The sequence below is a fragment of the Ambystoma mexicanum genome, chromosome 4q, assembly GCF_040938575.1.
Source record: "Ambystoma mexicanum isolate Mex_15411 chromosome 4q, UKY_AmexF1_1, whole genome shotgun sequence".
NCBI classification, from domain to species: domain Eukaryota; kingdom Metazoa; phylum Chordata; class Amphibia; order Caudata; family Ambystomatidae; genus Ambystoma; species Ambystoma mexicanum.
The window spans coordinates 325,653,377-325,673,895 of record NC_090928.1 but is presented as its reverse complement, the minus strand read 5'-3'; the positions used below and the strand labels follow the sequence as shown (position 1 = coordinate 325,673,895).

General features: G+C 49.1%; 1 protein-coding gene across 4 annotated transcripts in view; it reads right to left on the bottom strand.

Moving 5' to 3' along the window:
* The window catches only part of BIRC6 (baculoviral IAP repeat containing 6), a 3,097,233-nt gene that overhangs the window by 244,446 nt on the left and 2,832,268 nt on the right, over positions 1-20,519 (bottom strand). For all 4 annotated transcript variants that reach the window (XM_069607902.1, XM_069607904.1, XM_069607903.1 and 1 more), the window contains one exon: positions 4,101-4,266. In XM_069607902.1, coding sequence (XP_069464003.1) covers positions 4,101-4,266 — 166 coding nt within the window. The remainder of the gene's footprint in view (positions 1-4,100; positions 4,267-20,519) is intronic.

Here is a 20,519-nt window from a genome sequence, read left to right as displayed (position 1 = left end):
GGCGGAGCACACAAGCACACTTCGAGCAAGGCCGAACGCACGAGGAAGTAGCCATTTCAGGATGGCACCTCAAACGGAGGAGAAAGGCGGCAAAACCTCAAAGGACTTCAAGGAGGGATTTGCCCTTGCCACTTTCAACCCAGACCCGCAAAGCCTCAGATGAAAGCAACATAAAACCGGGAATCGCAGCTGGCAGGTGGTGCGACGGATGTCAGCGGTACATGGCACACCCTCCCGCACGGATAGCCAGGGTGGGGTGATGAGGTGGCCATCGTGGTACCCTCCTTGACTGCAGTGCAAAGGTACCGCCAAGGAGTTCTGCACAGCCGGTGAGTCGGAAGAAGCTGATAAGTCAACCGGACTGTGTTAGTCTCAAGGTTGCAGTAGCAATATTATGAAGATCAATAGATATGTCTTTAATATACAAACTGTATCAGCAATCGAGTGGTCCGGCACCACATGGGCGCTCTGTCGAAGGTCTCTGGCTGGTACCTCTCTCCTGAACAAAAACTGTGTTGAATATTTTGAATAAAGAAACTACAAGTACCAATCAGCCACAGGGAAGGCCATTATAAGGTGTTAAGGTGGTCATACAAGTGTCTAGCCAAATCCCTTTGTTGACTGGATGTACATTCTCAAAACCCATTGAAGTAGCTCAAGGAGCACAGCTTGAAATCTGCTCTGCCCTGGCCCCTTGGGTAAGATTTTGGGTTCGGCTTGGTTAAGATCGCCAAGGACTTCGCCGTCTGGGCAGATGTCTTTTTTGTTAATTTGCCATCTGTAGACGAGAGGAACACGTCTGACCCTCTAGCAGGAGGTCGAGGACCCTCTTCTGAATACCCGCAAAATATTTTTTTGCATGCATCCACGCCATCCGCCTCATCTCGACACCTAAGCAGAGGCCCATGCAAGCTGTGTCAATATGGTAGACCGTGGACTCCATAAGATTCTGCGCAACAGCACGCGCCTCCGCTAGACCTGCCTTGGAGGAGGCATGTCTCTCCAGGGGCAAGTTTGGGAGAAACTCTCCAATCTGTCGCCACAGCAAGAATGGGATCAGCGTTGGCCTGCCGTAGAGGAAGACCGTTGTTGAGGTACTATTTCCTGCCGAAAGACTTGAGCGCCTTGTCCTCTTTGGACAAATAATGTGGAGGCGGGGCTGGCCGCAGAAGACGAGGAAGACTTTGAATATAAAGACACAGCCACAACGACTGAAGAATGTGGCTTAGGGTGTGATGATGCTCGGAGGACTGGTACCCCATCAAGGAGCCGAAACTGGCCATCCAGCTTCATGTTTATCTCGGCGTTGGCCTGTGGCTTCTCCCAGGCTATTTTGGCGAAGAACATCTTTTTGCAGAGGAATGCCTGAGCGAATAGAAGCACGCAAGGCAAGAACCTCTGCAAGCACCCCTGGCTCCTGTGGGGCCTGTTCCGGATGGGTAACCCCCAAGAACTCCACTATGCCCTGAAGACGGTCATGAAACACCTTGACCGACGTAGAAGGCTCCTCTTCGTGTGCATCGTCACCCCCCGCATCTTGCCAGGCAGAGCGGAGTAGGGTCCTGCTGCAGCAAAGTCGGAGGAGCCCCCCCGTACCAGAGTGACCAGGGTCTGCGGTACTGAGACTGGTGTAGTGCCAAAAGGAGGAGGCCTTGGGAAGTACTACCTGGGGTAGGACATCCTTAATGAGATCCTTGAGGAATCAGGCCATCTGCGGAGAGTGCATAAGCAGGAGGAAGCGTTCGAAAAAACGGTCCGTGCAGACTGCCGGATCGCGAGGGAGCATGGCCCTCCGACATGCTGGGCCTCCTGTTCTGTTCAAAGTGCAGAGGCACCTGGGAAGGATAACTAAGGCGGGGTAGCATAAAAATAGCCATGTGGGGATCACCCACCTGGACCCTGGTCGTGCAGGCTTGGCCACGTGCAGGTCTGCTATTTTGAGAGCCTGCACCAGGCCCTGGGAGGGAGGGCAAGAGGGCCCCGAATCCCGTGCTGGGTCTGAGATGGACGAGGGCTGTTCGCACCCCGACCCTGAAGCAGAAGCGCTGAACCTGGCGCGGGATCTGGGAGGTTTATTGCCATTAGCCGCCAGGCATATGGGTGCTGCGTCTCAGGCTTGAACCTGGAACCAGAGCTTGAAAGCTCCTTGCACCCAGGTGCAGAAAAAGAGGAGCCAGACTGCCCCTCAGTGGCTTGCCCGGAAGAGCCTGTGGGCCCCTTTGCTAGGGAGCCGGTAGCCTTGACGAACTCGGGCCTACCACCGGTATTAAGAGTCGGTGGGACCCCTAACTGCCGTGGGCCCCGGCACTGTCTCCAGGCTGGGGTGCCTTCAAGAATAGAGGGCCTATCTTCTTGTGATGCACGGTCTTGGCCACAAAGTCCTTCAGATGACCGGTGGGGAAGAGTAAAAGATCTTCCTCTAGCGGGAAAGTCAATTTTTCAACAAGAAAATGACAGCTGCCCCCCGCGCACGCCTCCCAGCGGTGGTTGGACACCAGGCACTCAAGACAGAGCATGTGGGGATCTGAGGCTGGGAATGGCCAATCGTGGGACGCGTATCTCGTGAAGCCTCCTGCTGCCGACATGCGCCGGGGGAGGCAAGGCACTGAAGGTAGTTGAAGAAATTAGAAAAGATAAAAGAAGGGGAGCACATGGAACGTTGAATACATTTCTGCAACAAGCTGCCAGCTCCAACACTGTCCATGCAGAAAAAGGGACTGAGTTGAGGCGCAAGAGGGCTAGAGCCTCAGGGGCGTTGCTACGCCCGGGGCCGTGCCCCTGCGTGCTATACTAAATTTAAAGGGGTAGCTAATTTTTCGCTGCCTTTCCTGTCACTCTCTGGTCGAGCTCCCATGGCCCTCTTCCTGCTCTCACCTGTGAGGTTAAGAACCCGGGAGCTATCTTCGACTCCACACTCTCCTTTTCTCCTCACATCTTTGACGTTTCTAAGAAGTCAAACTACCAACTGCACCACTTCAGAGGTATTCTTCCTTTCCCCTCCTTCCCCCAGAAGCTCACTGTCTCAAGAGCTCTGGTTCTCTCTAGGCTGTACTACTGCAACAGCCTCTTTCTAAATCTGCCTGCTTCTACTCCCGCCCTCTGCAACTCATCCAGAACAGGACCGTGAGACTTGTCCTTGGCCTCAAGCCCAGGGATGGTATCTCTCCAGCACTGAAATCTCTGCATTGGCTCCCAGTGGCTGCAAGGATTAAGTTGAAGACCCTCTGCATTGTCCACAAGGCCTTCTGGGGTCTCAATACCTCCAACTCTCTCTTCGCAAATACCTTCCTACTCGAGCTCTTCGCGCTCCTCCAACCCCCTCTGAGTCAGTTGCTTCTCCAAGCAACGAGTTGGTGGTAGATCTCTTTCTTCGGCTGGGGCCTCCCTCTGGAACAGCCTCCCTGCGTCTCTGAAACTTGAGGAGAACCATCTCCGGTTCCGGAAGCACCTCAAGACCTTCCTCTTTGCTTCTGCCTTCTCTCTTGCTCTACCCTGCAGATTTGCTGTGTGATACTGTACTGGTCACCTGGCTACCCTCTGATTCGGGCCCAGGTCCCTGCCCACCCAGTTGCACACCCGCACTGCCTCCCGGCAACCCTTGCACTTGGGTCTTTATCTGTAACCCTACATCTTCCCTACCTGCACTTTAGGACACCTCCTGTCTGCATTTAGCCATGCACCTGCTGGTCACACTTCGTTATTGTTTTGATTTCATGTACAGCACTGCCCGCCTCCCCTTTCCCCAGACACTTTTCCCCTCTGCCCTCCCCTGCACTTGCACAATCTCAATGTATCTTGGTCTAGTAAGATCATTGTCTCTGTCCTCCCTCTGTCCCCCCCCTCCCTTCCTTGCCTCATTGTGCCTTGAAACACTTGTGTATAGGCGCGTTGCAAATTCCATATCATAAAGGTTCCGGTACCATCATCATGATGGGGGACACCCACAAGGATGGAGGAAAGGGGACGGGATGTTTTTAGTACAAATAGACAACAAAATGCCCTATTGCCTCATTTTAACAAGAACACTCAATTGTCCATCAGGCTCATTGCATGGACGTTTTCATAATTTAATCATGCATAGAAGAATTGAATCACATTACCTGAGTCATTGCGAAGGTATGATGACATTGCTGGAATGAGACAAGACTGGCTCAGTAGCTCTTGCAGAACAGATGGAAGTGCATTGCTTTTCTGTCCTCTACCCTCACTGGACTGTGTTTCTCCATGTGACATGCAGCCCGATGCATTTATATAACTTGCAAGAACCTGTCCATAATACATTAAAAAACTGTCAAGCAAAGATGATAAACTATGAAAAGAAAAATGCTGTCCTGAGTTTTTTAATACATTTTGCAGCTATTCTGCATAATAACGTTGCAAGTCAAAATGGGTATGATAGTTCCAGTATTTTCTTTGCAAATTCTTCAAATAAATGCACGCGACCAGACTAAGATACCAGATATTTATTTTTCTACCAGTGCCAGGAGTTACAAAAAGGTAATTAAAACATATTGCAGAACCTTGCAATGCTGCTCAGAGGTTATACTACCACTGGTTAGTTTCTAGTGAATTTATCCACAAGTATTTTGGTGTTGCATTGGCTAGGCATTTATAGGTGAGGGTTAACACCAAGTTGAATTCTGGTATTTACTGCTAGCCATTTGGTGTTGCGCCTAGTCATAGAGATGTGTTGCGTTCTCGGTATGCTTAATACAGTTCTTAAGGCGTTATTCTGTAGAATTTGTAGTTTGTTGATATTTTTCTTACTGGCCCCAGATATAGTGCATTACAATAGTCTAGTTTGGAGAGGACTAGGGCTCTGGCAAGAGTGATTCAGCTAGGTGTGGAGAGGAATGGTTTGCAGGCGTGGATGAGCTTGCAGGTGTATGCTGTTGCAGAGACCATAGCGTTGACTTGTCTTTGTAGATTGAGGGCTGAGTCTAGGTGGAAGCCCAACATTTTTACATCTTTGGCGACATTGATGTTAATGCCATTAATGTCAAAGTATTCGTACTGGCTACATTTGCTGAGTTTGGCTGTAACTCCAAAGAGCAGGAGCTCGGTCTTTTCATTGTTCAGGCAAAGACCGTGCAAGGCCATCCAAGTCTAAATGAATAGAACGGCTTTGTTCAGCAAGGCATTCTCATAATAACCAGACATCGGAATGAGAATCTGGGTGTCGTCTGCGTAATTTGTGTAGGTGACACCCGGATTGTCTAGGTCATCAAACAAAGGCTTTGTAAAAATATTGTACATTGTGCGTGATACACAGGAGCCTTGCGGTACGCCACAAGTTCTTGGTATTGGCTCAGCAGATGCAGAAGGAGAGAAGACTCTTATCCAATGACTATCAAGAAAAGATTGGATCCAAGCCGATGCTTCTGGCGAGAAATGTGCCGCAGTGAAAAGATGCTTTTATAGCACTTTATGGACCACTAAATCAAATGCGGCAGAGAGGTCAAGTAAAAGGAGTAGTGCCAATTTTCCTTTTTTCTTTTATGTCATCTATTTGGTTTTTCAGATCCACTAAGGCAGTTTCCATGCCATGTTTAGGCCTAAAACCTGATTGGTGCATCCCCAGGAGATTGTGAGTTTCAAGGTAGGTCTGTATTTGGAGATATGCAGCTTTATCAATGATCTTTAGCAGAAACGGGAGGTAGTTAATCGGTCTGTAATAAGTTGTATTGTGCTGAGATTTTTTAAAAATGATCCTTGTTTACAATTGACAGATTATTTTTCCAGAGGGACTCTGCTCTCCTTTTTTCTGCACGCAAGGCTTTGAGATTAGGGAAAAACAACTAGTTGAGATGAGCTCTAGGTTTGCTTTTGCACATTTTTAATGGTAAAATATTTTCTATAGCTTGGTTAATTCTAGAGGTATATAAATCTACTAAAGCTGACGGGTCAGTAATGTCAGCCTTAAAACTAGTAATATGTTGGATAAGCGGCAGTACGTTATTGCCGGTTATGTTTCGTTTATTTCGGGTGAGAATAAGAGGAGCCACAGTGTTAGACCGTGTGAGTTGTGGGCTATTCTTGATATTGAATAGTAGCAAGTGATGATCTGTCCATGCACAAGGCTCGTTAGACAATATGGTAGTCTCACAGTTGAGGGCAGCTAACCAATCTAAAGTTCTACCTTTAGAATGTGTTGATGTGTTGATCCTCTGGGTGAAGCCCAATTCTGCGATGGTGTTGGCCAATGTCAAAGCGTGCTGATCATTCGGGTCATTGAGGCCAAGATTAAAGTCACAGATTATTAAAATCTGAAAGGAAGGTTTGGTGTCGGTTAAGAGTAAAGTTAAGATATCCTCTTTAAAAGAAGCGATAGGGCGAGGTGGTCTATATAGCAGATGCATGGTTAAGGTCAGTGAAGCAGAAAGTGGCAGTTTAACTGAAAACAGTTCACCTGCTTGGAAAGGGGGGAGTGGGGTTGAAATTCTTAATTCTAGATTAGTTCCGACAATGCCACCACCTCTGGCAGTATCTCTGTCACGCCTCAAGATAGTAAAATTGTCAGGAATGGCAAGTGAAAGAGTAGGACCTGCTGCTGCATGGAGCCAGGTCTCTGAATAGCAAGAAAGTCCAATTGATTGTCTCTGATCAAGTCAGCGATATCTATTGCATGGGCGACCATAGATCTTGCATTCATTAGGGCACCTTTATTGTAGGTAGGTGAGGTAATCTTAACAGGCATATTGGAAATAGGGATGGTTTTAGATTTGAAACTCTTCTTTTGCCGAATAAAGCTCGAGGAGTTGTCTTTTAGCCTAAGAGTAGGGGTGTACGTTTTTGGACATCTAGAGAACAGCATATAGTTTTTAATATTAGTGGGGCACGGTTGTTTCGGGGGTAGGTCTAGTGGCAAATTGTCGAATCCATTGCTCAAGCGTAATGGCACATGTAGCATCCAAGTTGGCCATGTTGGGGGCATTAGGGGTGTGAGCTGCCCGATTTGAGGGAGGCAGAGAGGTGATTCGTATTATGGATATTTCCAGTGGTGATATTCTCAAAAGTTGAGTGATATTAGTACATTTTGGAAGGGAAATATTTAATTTTATGTCATGTTCTGAGGTTCTACGGTTCGCCAGTAAAGGTAGGCTTCTAGTGAGACCAGAAGTGTAGTTCTGGAAAGTAGATAATAGGTAAATAGCCTTGGGTTTAGCATTGTCTAAGGCTAGAACCTGAGTACTGTTGCTAGGCAGTAGTACCAGTAGGCAAGAAAGTAAAGAAAAGACATGCATAGTTAAGGCTACCAAGATAGACAAGTGCACACATGCAATCACAATGCAAACATTGGTTGGATATCAGTCGTACATAGATAGATATACCACCTTATATGGAAAAGACATTTGCACAGAGCAAAATCGATTTGGGTGCGCACAGCAAAGACAGAATAATACAGTTTTAGATGCAACGGGCATTACAGCGGCAGTGTAATGATATAAAAGGAACATAAGTGTGTCACACTATGTAAAAGAGCTAGAAAGGAGAGCAGTACAGTGTTAGGTGCACTCGGGCGGTTTAAGCGTTATGTAAATAACCCAGGTGCCAAGGATCATGCAGACTATTAGTAAGCAAGGTTATTGATATGCAGTTTGCTAAATAGACAAAAATGTAAGTGTGCAGCTGTTTTAAAGAGCGGATGCGGAAGTAATGTAAAAGGGCACTTGACTAGCATACACAGGTGTTGTAATGAATGTACAGTTGGCTAATCTACCGTAAGCGCCATTGCGTGTGCATGAGATTCATGCATTTCACTTGTCTGCAGAAGGCCACAGTAAGCTCATCACATTAGGACGGCACAATTGCACATATCAAATGATCGGCGAAATACGTAGGCAGATGCAGTAGGTTGATTCTTACCACTGTCAAGTGATGTTCAGGCGGCAGCAAAGTCTAGAGTGGCACTGGATGTCGGGACGGCAGGGGATTGTTGCAAATTTGGGCCTAGCTTAACGCCACTCGTATTGTTAACTTGTGCGAAAGGAAAAGGACTGTTGGGTAGAGTAACATGCCCTGCCGCAATGACAGTCACAGACAGGAAAAGGCCTTGGGCTCTGGGGGCCTTAGGCGAGGGGGGGCGGCTTCCGCCGAGCCCAACGGCCTGTAGGCACGTTGTGTGAGGAGTTGCTAGGCAACCTATGTAATCAGAATCACAGGCAAGGGTGGCGGCCATTTTACCAATCGGCTCACGGAGCAACGGCTCCACGTGGAAGAAGGCAGGCACGCAGAACAGCACCTTAGTTTCAAGGCAAGAGGGCTTTTTCATATGCAGAGGCTGTATAGTATTTGGCCATTACCTGCGCACACGGCACAAAGTTCTCAGAACGGAGGGTGTTGCCTGGCATCCACCGAAGTCTATGCCACTGCAGCATACAGTCGTCAGGAGCGGGAGAGCTTCTCCAGCAGCTACAGTGCAGTAGGGCCCCAACCCTGATGATGAATGAACTAATGGGGGCACTGACAGGAAAAGGCCTTGGGCTTCGGGGGCATTAGGCGAGAGGGGCCGGCTTCCACCTTCCTGCGGTCCCAAAGGTCTATAGACGCATTGTGTGATAAATTGCTAGGCAACCTATGTAATCAGAATCACAGGCGAGGGGCGGCAGCTATTTTACCAATCGGCTTCACGTGGAAGAAGGCAGGGACACAGAATGGCACGTTAGTTTTAAGGCAAGAGGGCTTTTTCATATGCAGAGGCTGTAAAGTTTCTGCCCATTAGCAGCGCACATGGCACAAAGCTCTCAAAGCGGAGGGTGCTGCCTGGCCTCGAGCGAAGTCTAGCTGGCACTGTAGCAAACGATCGTCAGGAGCGGGGGAGCTGCTCCAGCAGCTACGGTGTAGCAGGGCACCAGCCATTTAAGATAAAAATGGAAGCCATATAGCTTCTACACTACACTTCTACACAGTACTCCTGTAAAAAACACCTAATAAATGTCCAGAAGAGATACATTTGTTATGTAATTATAGCAAAGTCTGATTCATAGTAAAATGCAGTGTGTGACGGTATGTTTAATCACCAACAATTGGAGGGGCAACCAAAGCTCATTAAAATAGGTCTTCTATTGATGCTGGTGACAAATGGCTCAGTTCCTCTCTTGGGATCTAGTATACAAACTCCCCTGCTATAGCAGAATGAGCAAGAGGGAAGGATTGCAGTGATTCAGCAGGCTGGTTAATATGGAATTCTGACACCACTTTCGGAATATAAGTACCTTTAAATAACATTTCATCTGACAGACATGGGTTTCTTTTCGATTTGTAAAGTGTGCCATCCAAACTAAATTGCTTCTCATCTCTACACCACCAGTGTTTGGAGTACAACGGTTACCAAGGAATAACTTACTTACCTGTAACTCATGTTCTCCAGCATTGGTATCTTTCATAGATTCACATGCTGTGAATATTCCCAGTCAGACTGGGAATCCTCAGTAACAGAGCAGTTTATATTTAAACTGAAAATCTTCAGTCACTTTAGTGCTCGAGTATAGTCATTTGGGTCATTCTGCCCAGAGGAAATAGCAAAAGCTCCCTCAGCTCCACCCCTGTAGGTCATCTTGAGAATTTGGCCCCACTCGCGTAAAGTGGCAATATGAGCCAAGAATAGCCAGCGGGGTAGGAGGAAGGATCGAAAGCTGTGAATAGATTACAAAACAGTACCACATAACCACAAAAAAGCAGAGGCAAGCTCCCCGTAAAAAACGTACAGCAGGAGACACTGACCTTACGCAAACAGGCAACGTAGAAACGCCTGGCTAACTCTGGACTCTTTAGCAGAATCCCTGTTGATGCAGTAAAATCTAGTAAATGTGTGCACCGACCTCCAGGTCACTGCCCTGCAGATGTCTAGCAGGGGAACCCCAGAGAGGAACGCCATAGTGGCGGTCACCACCCTGATCAAATGAGGTCTGCCAACCTGCTGATGACAGAACGAAATGAAAGAGGAAATCCACCTGGCAATCGAAGAATTGGAGAGAGCACAACATCTAAGGAACATAAAGATCGTTCTGCTAGAGAAACTGGGGCCCCGAAGAAGTCAGCCAATACTACTGGTTCATTGAGGTGGAATGTTGAGGGGATTTTGGGCACAAAGAACGGGTCAGTGTGTAGAATCACCTTGAACTTATGGAAAGTCAGGTAGAGTGCCTTGCAGGATGCAGGAAAACACTTGGATCCCGCCTGTCCTTCACACTGATGTGATGGTGAATAGCAAGAGAGTCTTCCAAGATAGAAATTTGAGTGACGTCTTGTGCATTGGCTCAAATGACGGTCTCATGAGTCTGTATAGGACCAGATTGAGGTCCCACGATGGCGCTGGTCTTCTGGTAGATGAAAAAAATAACAAGCGAGGCCTATGAGAAACTCTGACTAACGATTATACCAAAGAGAAGGCACAGACGCAGAGCAGTTGTAACGAGATTGTTAGGCAGAAACCTGTGCAGTTCCCTCTGGGACCACTGCAAAAGATTTAGTACTACAGATGTTTGGCAGTAAACCCACTTGGTAGCAGTCTGTACCACACAGATTCACTTGGTAGCTGTGGCTGAGCAGTCAGGCTTCCCTCAAGAAGAGTTAGACAGTATACAGAGTATTCACAATAGGTGAAGAGAACACAGTAGAACAAGTAAACACTGACCATTGAAGATTAAGGGGTTATTATTACCTTGTAGCAATCTTTAGAAAGGGAGGCCTGCCGGACACGGTACCTTAAAGTGGTGAGAACGCGCTAGCGGGGGCAGTTGTTCCTGGCAGAGGATGCAAGTCGGTGCTTCGTCCGTGGGAAGAAAGGATCTCGTCGTGGAGGAAGACAGGAGTCCGTTGCACTGCCAGGGAAGAAACCAGCCGCAGAGTTTATCAGGTACAAGGAGCGGTCCAATGATTCGCGGTTCAGTGGCGAGTGGCTATCCGGCTGCCGGGGTGCTTGTCACAGCAGTTCGACCACAAACCGGGCTGGGGTGCGAAGAAAGAAAGGTAAACTGGTTGTGCCCACCAGTCAGGGGAAGAAGCCTCTCCAGCCGGGAAATCTTCTGTCGTCGGGAAGTGGCGAGTCGGTTCTGCAGGGCTCCACCGGTGGTGTCGTCGTGGTAGGTAGGCTCAGCTTCTCCCTCGTCAGATTCTCAGGTCCTGTGGCGACTTCTGAAGTTCCAGTCCCCAAAGCCCTGCTTTTATGCAGAAAACCCCCATTCACTCAGCCCAGCTGTCAAACAAACATGCTAAGTGGTGAGCCGGCCGGCTCACCACTTGGGCCAATCACACAAGAGTGCGACCTGAGTTACCAAGGTAACTCAGTCCAGGGTGCCTAAACCCCCTCCCACACCCCCTGTGGTACCACTTTTGGAGGCTTCTGTGGAGAAGCCCGCCAAAAAGTGGAACAAAGGGCTCGACTTGGGTTGGAGTCCCAGAAGAGAACACAAACGCCATTTTAGAATCGAGTCTTGGCAAAAAATACCAACCGGAGAATTAATATTAATTAAATAAACCGGCGGTATGTTCGAGGCTATGAGAATTAAATAAAGTTGGTAGCCTCGAACAATGGGAAAATCCCATAGGAAAATATTTGCGGTCGAATATAAAAAGTAGTTTCCACTGCCACCAGCCAAAACTCGAACAATCGAATTGCCCTGACCAGTACGTCCACAATATGATGGTTTGTACTGGTTTCTGTTAATAATTTGGGACTAGTAAAGCCAATGGTGACTTTACATGCCCTGGGAGACAGTAGTCAGTCCCAGGGTATGGAGTCTAGGGTGGGGTGTCACTATGACACCCCTTTGTTACTGCACGGAGGGTGCTGTGTAACACACATAGGAAAAACACATGAGACCCTATGGAGTAAAGGACCCCATAGCCCATAAAACACATTACCAGTCAAAGGAATACCATAAATCATGTCCAAGAGTGGGAGAAAAAGAGTCTCACTCTTGGCAGGAGGAAAAAAACAAACTCCAGAAATCCAGCAAAGCTGCTGGGGGACTCACTAGGTTAGGAAATTCAGCCTAAAGAGAGAATTCTCCCTAACAGAGATATCATGTACTTTGGGGGAGGAATGTGCCAGGGTCAATAGGGAAAGGTAGAATGTCCTTTAGCTGAAAGTAAAAAAAGTCAAGGTTCCTTGTTGCACTCACCAAGTAATAAAATGCTTCCATTTAACTTAATAGAAGGCAAGTGTAGATGGGGCACGGGCTTGCGGCAGAATGTCCCTACAGTTTTGAGGCAGTGGGATGAAGCCGAACTCTAGGAGCACAGGAGCCAGGCCGTCAGGTTGAGAGAGGCTGGTTCATGATGAAGGACTGCACCTTTGCTCCTAGAAAGCAGATTGTTCCAAGAAGGAAGTCTCTTCGTGATAGCGGAGGAGGTCGGATTACCAGAACTGTCTAGACCAGGCAGGGTTCAATATATTTAAATCTTTAGGGCACCTGGCTAGGTCCCGATTTACCCAGGTGGGTATACGTATAATAAACAGAGATAATCGGGATGGGGAGATCCAAAACCAGAGACAAGTAGGTGCTAAACGTGTGTGTTTATTGTATAATCACACAGAAAGTGGTACGTGACTGCACAATTTATTTTACATTACTTCCGATAAGCACGAAAGGTGTTTTAGAGAGGACGGACAGAGTGGGTCACGCATGGTTCTTCATCACAACTGCATCACTACCTGTACCTGTTCACTTTCAAGATTGTTGTGTGCACCTTGTGTTTTTGTTCCTCGATATGCGAGGAAACTTGTATTTTCAATGTAATGCTGACCTCGATATTCCAGAGGTTTGCACCCACCTGTGTCACCACTGCGTGACCCACTCTGTCCGTCCTCTCTAAAACACCTTTCTGTGTGATTATACAATAAACACACACGTTTAGCACCTACTTGTCTCTGGTTTTGGATCTCCCCATCCCGATTATCTCTGTTTATTATACGTAGACCAGGCAGGGTCCACTAATATCAGTCAGAATTTATGGTTTCTGAAAGCAATTAGCACTCGCGCCACCAAGTGTATCAAAGAGAAAGCATATAGGAACGTCCCCCTCCCTGGGCAACGAGAAAGCATCTCAAACTCTACAGATGTGGGAGCCTGCTGGGGCAGCATTTTCACCTCCTGTTCTCGTAGGTGACAAAAAGTTCTATCTCTGCAGTTCCCCAACTACAGAAAATCGGGTGGAACTGAAATTCTTGGAGCTCCCACTCATGATGGGAGCGGTGTTCGTTGCTGAGAGAATTGGCCATGGTGTTTTAAACCAGTGTCTGTGCTTCCATCGACAGCAAGAGAGACCTGGTGGCTCCCTGTTTGCGCATGCAAAACGTCAGGGCGTTGTTGTCCGTAATAATCTGCATCACTTGCCTGCGGACCCACGGGAGGAATGACTCGAGCACCCAGAACAGTGTGTAATTACAGCAGATTGATATGCAGCGCTCGTTCCTCCACTGTCCAACGACCTCTAGCATGTAGGTCCCCTCAGTGAACACCCCAGCCGTCCATGGAAGCACCTGTCATGACAGTGACTTGGTGAGGGGGGCAGCCAAAAGGGGGCTGTTTGCTTCAGATGAGCTTGAACAGACAACCAGTGTAATGTCTTTGTTAATTGTGGCGTCAGTGTGATCCTGTCTTCTCAAGAGCCTAAAACATGCTTCCAACACGCATCAAGGAACTCCTGCAGGGGTTGCCTGCAGTGTTGCAGCAGGGAGATGCAAAAGGGCATCATGCCTGTTAGGCAGAATCCTGAGCAGTGCCCTTAAGTACCACTACACACAATTAAGACCACAGGTGGCAATACAAGTTTTACCTTTGGTACAAGCCCGTACTACTGAGTTATAGTGGTAGCAGTAGCTGAGCAGCCAGGCTTATCTCAAGAGTATATGAGCAGTAGCAGAGATTACACAAAGAGACCACAATTACTGTGACTCAAGCAGACACTGACTCAAGGTTTCAGGTAAAAAATATAAGTACATTTATTTTTAAACCATCAGTTATAAACACAACACCTCTATTAACGTTAAACAAAACCACACGTTAAATATACTACAACTAACCAATTCACTTTGTACAGTAAGTCTCAAGGTAAGTACCCTGTGTTTGAATGAACCGGTGTTATGAACAAAACACGATACCGCGGATACGGTTGCGATCACTTTTTGACAGTTCGGTCTACTAAATAAACGTGTATCCGTGACATGAAATGCTACCAGGGCAAAAACACACTTAGCACCTGAGATACCTGGGATACCCAGAGGGAGTTGGAGGCAAAAATCACAGGCAATATTTAGGTTAGGCAGACAGTATCGAGAAACACTCGAACACCAGGTTTAGATGACACCGGAGGCCTGTGTGCCGAAGATCATACCGTTAGACAGTTCACGATTCCGTATAGCCCAAGAGTACTTGAATATTGTCAATGTTTGGAAGCAAAAGTTATAAGAAGGATGGAAGACGAGGACGAGCCTCGAGGATGAAGAAAAGGGGTTCACCCAGATTCTTGGAGTAGAACACAGTACCTTATTTCCACGATGCAGCTGGAGCCCTGGCAGTTGTTCCTGTTGGTTTCCTGCAGTCCCACGATTCCTGGAGCTTCGTTGTGAAGGAGGACATCTGAAGGGGGTCTGCACCACACAGGGATGAAGCCGGCAGCAGCGACAACGAAAAGGTGTGCTCCTTAAAAACAGGAACGGCTCAGCAGTTGGCTATCGGGACCAGTACAGCAGTGTGCAGCGATTTCGACCACGGCGGAGATCTCTGGCTGAAGAAGATGAGCTGGTTATCCCCACCAGGCTCAAGGGAGGAAGACTCCGGACTGGATCTTCTCTTAGTCGTCGAAGGGTAGATATCTCAGGACTGCAGCAGGGCTTCACCGGGACGGGGTAGTTGCAGCAGCCGTCGTTCTTTCCACTTCTCTTCAGTCCTTGTAGTTTCGGAGGCGACTGACTTCTAGCCCAAGAGACCTGCCTTTTATGCGCAAAACCCCCATTCACACAGCCTGGCTGTCAATCACGCAGCGGCGGGGGTTGTCCAGCCGGGACAACCACCCCAGCCAATCATGGCAAAGTGCGACTTGCGTTTCCTAGGATACCCTGTGCAGGGGGTGACTACACCCCTCCCTCACATTCAGGCCACCTAGACACCCAGGCGCCTTGAGGTGGGCTTCTCTGCAGAAGCCCACCAAAAAGACGGTGAACAAAGAAGGCGAACCTAGTTTGCCGCGCAAAGTAAAACACAAGAAGGACTTTAACAAAAAGAAATGGCGAATAAACCCAACCGGAGCCAAAAGAAAGACGATTTGGTCAAGCGGGTTTATGTTCGAGGCTAATATAATAGACAAGAACAGCACCACGTTTATCTAATATAATCGCGGTAGAAAAGTTAGGGTAGATACCACTGCCACCAGCCAAGTCTAAATGTTAAAAGAGCTAAACAATGCTCAGGGCGGTACAGACAGAAAAGGGGTACAGATTAGCCCTTTCCAGTACTCCATGTAAGATGGGGTGTACTGGGTCTGTGGTAAAAATGACTATGTAAGTAAATGGCAACTTTACCTTTCTCTGGGGGACAGTAGTCAGCCCCAGCGAAATGGAGTCAGAGGGAAGTCTTAAAGACAACCCTGGGTTACTACACTAAAGGTGCGGTGTAACCCATACAAGAACAGGGGCACCTGGAGTGGTGTGCTCCAGTGCCCAAGATCACACAATGAGTAAAAACACATAGGCCAAAAAACATGTAAGAGTGGAAAAAAGATGTACACTCTTACCAGGTGGAAAAAATAAACTCCAGAAATCCAGCAAAGCTGTTGGGGGACTCACTAGGTGAGGGAAATTAGCCCTAGAAGGAGAATTCTCCCTAACAATGCCCAGTTGCAGACGGAGGCAGTCGGAAGTGTGGAGAGCCGCTGCACCTTGCAAGAGCGTGTCGAGACAGGAACCCAAGTAAAGAGCTTGTTGAGATGGGATTAGACAGGATTTCAGATAGTTTATTGAGAACCCTAGTGATTGCAAGCCCTGAATGGTCTGTGAGGTGTATTGTGCCGCCCTGGTGTATGATGTTGCCACACTAGCCAATCATCTAGATACAGGGCAGACCTGCGCCCCTGACCAGCGCAGATGCGCCACCACTCTGGCTAGTTACTTGATAAAAACTCTTGGGGGTAGAGCCTTGAACTGGTAGTGGCACCCTGCCATGAAAAAGCATAGGTAACTGCAGTGCTTCTGGTGAAAAGGGATGTGAAAATAGGCGTCGCCTAAATCTAGGGATGCTTGTAAATCTCCTTGACGTAGTTGGGAAAGGATCTGCTGCAGTGGCACCAGTCTGAAAGTCTGGGCCTTCAAAAACCGTTTAGTACTCAGATCTATTATGGGCCTCAAGCCCCTTGACTTGTTCTTACCAGGAAGTACCTGGAGTAGACGCCATCTGGTCGTTGGTACTCTCTCTATGGCTCCTTTCGACATGAGACACTGAACCTCCTGTTGAAGTAGATGATTGTGTTTCTCTGCCTTCTGCACCGGAGGAAGGGTAGGTGGCAGTTTGGAGAACTCCGGGATATGGCCCTGTAAGATGAGGGATAGCACCCATTCGTTGTTGGTGATGTCCATCCACTCCTGGACAAAATGCAACAGTATTCCTCCAACCAGTGTGCGAAAGTGGGAGGGTTGGGATCGGAATAGGTCAGGGTTATTTAGCTGGTTGGCCCGTGGATCACAAGGAGTCACGTTGGGAATGGTTGCCCCTGTACCATTGGGCCTTACTCCTGTAGAAGTCTGAAGTAGAGTAGGATGGGGCCTTGTAGGAAGGCAACTGACGGGAGGGCCGGTAGTCTCATGCAGTTCTAGAAAAGCTAAACCTTCCCGAGCAAAAGGACTGGCAACTTTATTGTAACCTGCCAAGAGAGCAGGCTGTGTCGGACATGGTTTCATCGACCTACTTGACGAACAGATCAATGCCATTGAAAGGCATGTCAACCACCTTGGCCTGGACCTCATTGTCTGGGGGGAGTGAGCAAGAAGACAAACTGATTCTGGAGTAGATTGTGTCCTTGGGTGCTGTTTCTGGGACACTATTTTTTGTCAAACTTCAGAGGCGCAGACGAAGGGTTGGTCATAGTCGTCAAGAAGGGGTATGGCTATGGCTGATTTCCTGTGTTATTCTTGCAATTGATAGAGCTATCCTCCTTTTGTACTCCAGGGGTCAACCCAAACATCTTTGTCGCTCTACACACCAAGGCGTGGAAAGAGCCAATTTCGACTGGTGGAGGATCCCTGGTAGGTATGTCATCTGGCTCGCCGTCTGCTGGGATGATGCAATCAAATTTATCTGTCCCTGTGTCATTGGTGAGGGTGGAAGCCTGGTCGCCCAGGAGATCATCCTCGGACTCTGTATCAGCCGGCTGAACGTGCACCCAAAGGTGATGTTCCCTGGCAAGGTGAGGGGGAGCAGCTTTCCCACTTATGCTTGGCTGAAGCGTGGCACTCTAGGGTGTAGCAACAGAGACTACCTTGAGCAAAAAATGTGGACGAGTGCACAAGATGACCTTGTTATGAAACGTGGTTCGCATGATAATGCCTGCAGCTCACTGACCCTGCACGCAGAAGTGAGCGCCACCAATAGTACTGTATTTAGCGTCACCAGCCAGATGTGCACCAAGGCCATCGGCTCAAAGGGCTAGCGCTGCAAGTTCACAAGAACCACATGAAGGTCCTGGACTGGATGAGGCATGTGCACCAGAGGAAAAAGTCTGGACAACCCCTTTAGGTGGGCCTTAACCACCGGGTAGCTGCTGAAAAAACGTGCTCTGGGGAATTCTTGTAGGCCCCAATGGCTGCCAAATAGGTGCGGCAGGTATCCACTTGAATGCCAGAATGAGCCAGATGCACAGAGTCGTGCAGAGCGCAGGTGATGGGGTCCAGCCCCTTGTCGCCAGCCCAGTGGCAAAACCTTGTCCACTTGCTCTTATAATGGGATCGAGTGGACAGCCTACTGTATGACGTCCCAGTTGTCATCTGAAAATTGAGCATGCTGCAGTCTCAGGAACTAGGCGGCAAGGGTCAGTCTAAGGCCCTGCTTGGTATCAGAAGATGGACAGGGCCCCTGGGAGCACAACTGCAGTAGATCCAAGAACCAAGTCCTCAAAGGCCAGTATGGGGCAATTAGGATGAGGTTGAACTTGCAGAGGGTCTGCTGTAGCAACGGTGGAGGAGCAAACGCATAGCACCTGCGGCCGTGGCAACAGAGCTGGAACGCACCCCCCAAAGACTCCTGACCCCAGCCCTCCCAAGAAGCAAAGCAAGGGCAGTTGGAATTCAGAGGGAATGCGAACCAGTCCAGAAACCCCCAATTCTCTGGAACAGGGGCAAAATGGAGTTGAAGTGCAACTCCCATTTGAAGGTGTTGAACCCCAAGCGGCTAAGATGAAATCCAAATCCCTTCCATAAGGGCCCATTCCCAGATCGCCACTGCCTCCATGCATAGGGGGAGGGGGGGGGAACAGGTGCCATTCTGCTTGTTAAGGTAAACATTGTCATGTTGTTGTCAGTTCTGACCAGAAGCGCAGTGTCCCTGATGAATCAGAAAAGCCTTGAGCGCCAAGCCCACCGCCCTGAGTTCGATCAGATTGATATGCAGGAGGGCCACTGCCCTGGACCATGCGGCATGAATGGTGTAGTAGCCCTCCAGAGTAGCCACTCAGCCCGACAGCAAGGAATCTGTCATCACCACCAGAGAAGGCTCCGGCCGGGTAAAGGGGGCTACCACTGACATACTTCCAGCCACCAGCGAAGATCCGAGAGAAAGAGCGGGGGGCGGGTTGGATCCTGTCCCAACTGGCCACTAGGTGAAGATGCAAGCGTGAGTGCTGAACCGTGAGCACACAAAGCCATCAGTCTCAGAAGGTGCTGGAACCACCATGCCGAGGTGGACGAGGTGGCCTGAAAGTGCCCCATTGCTTTACCGAGGGAGTGTAGCCTCTCGGGCATGGGGAACACTTGTGGAACTGCTTTGTCCCAACGCACTCCAAGGAACACCAGCTCCTGGGTGGGAATCAGCCGCGACTTCAGCCGGTTGAGGTAAAAGCCCATCTGGTGAAGAACATCTGCCAGTCGAGTGTAACGCCCCCTGGGGAGAGCTGGCCCTGACCAGCCAGTAGTCCACATAGGGATACAAGTGGTGGCCATCCAGGCGGAGGATACCAGTCACTGCATTCATCAGCTTCGTGAAGACACGAGGGGCCGTGTGGAGGCCAAAAGACAGCACCTTGTACTAGAAGTGATACGCCATAATCATGAACCGCAGAAATCTTCAATGGGGATGGTAGATTGGGACATGAAGGTACGCATCCTTGAGGTCTAGGGAACACATCCAGTCCCCTGCACACAAAGATTCTGCTACGTGCGTAGAGTAATCATCTTGAAGCATTTCAGTGGTAATAACAGGTAGAGAAATGACAGGTCCAGGACTACCCTCAGGCCAGCCTGGTTGTTCTTGGGTACCGCAAATATCCTGGAGTAGAAGCCAGATCCCCTGACTGACTGAGGAACCGGTTCCACCGCCTGCATCTCCAGAAGAGAAAGGATCTCCCGTAAAAGGGCCAGAGACCCTATCTGACGTAGAGGAGAGGATGGAGAGGAAGAGGAAAACTGAAGCCTGTGGAGACTATAGAAAGGATCCAAGGAGAGACTGTTCTGGAAGAGAGCCAGCCGGCCCCCTGCAGGCAAGCTGTGTTCCCCAACCGCGACGTCACTGCGTCTTGCAGTCTGAGGTAGGGGCGGCGGCAGGGGAGCAGAAAAAAACATGCAAAGTCCTCTGCTGCTTCCGACTTTGGTCACTGGACGACCGGTCAGGCCTCTGTGCACCACAGTCCCGAAACCCCTTGAAGCCACTGAAAGCGCAGGGTTTGAAGTCGGTCCTGCCCTGAGACTGAGGGAAGGACTTCTGCCCTGGCTTAGTCAGCAAAGCCAAGGACTTGGCGGCTTGTGTGGAGGTTGTCTTCTTTGTCAACTTGTCATCGATGGACGAATGAAAAAGGTCTGAGCCCTCGACGGGAAGATCCAGATTCCGTTCTTGCACGTCTGACAAAAACCTAGTGGCAGCTCAACCCCCAGGCACAGCCCTCTACTGGCTGTAAACGGAAGACTCCATGAGGTCCTGCACAATCGGCCTGAGGGTCCGCTAGGCCAGCCTTGTAGGTGGCCTGTCTCTCCAGAGGGAGATCGGGCAGATAAGCCCCCCCCCCCCAAGCTCTCGCCACAGCTCCCGATTTGCCACGGCTAGCAGGGCGTCGCCATTCATCTGACGCATATGCAGCCCTGAGATGACGTAGCCCAGATTGCCAAAAGACTCAAGGACCTTGTCCACCTTGGATAGGCAGCTGCAGGTGGCTCTGGTGGAGGAAAATGACAGACAATGGTTTAGAATACAGCGAGGCCGCGGCCACCACTAAAGAGAGAGGCTGGGAGGCCAGGAGGACTGGCTCCTCATTCAGCATCCAGAATCTGCTAATTTCTTGTTCATCTGGGCGTTGGCCCGGGGCTCTTCACAGGCCTT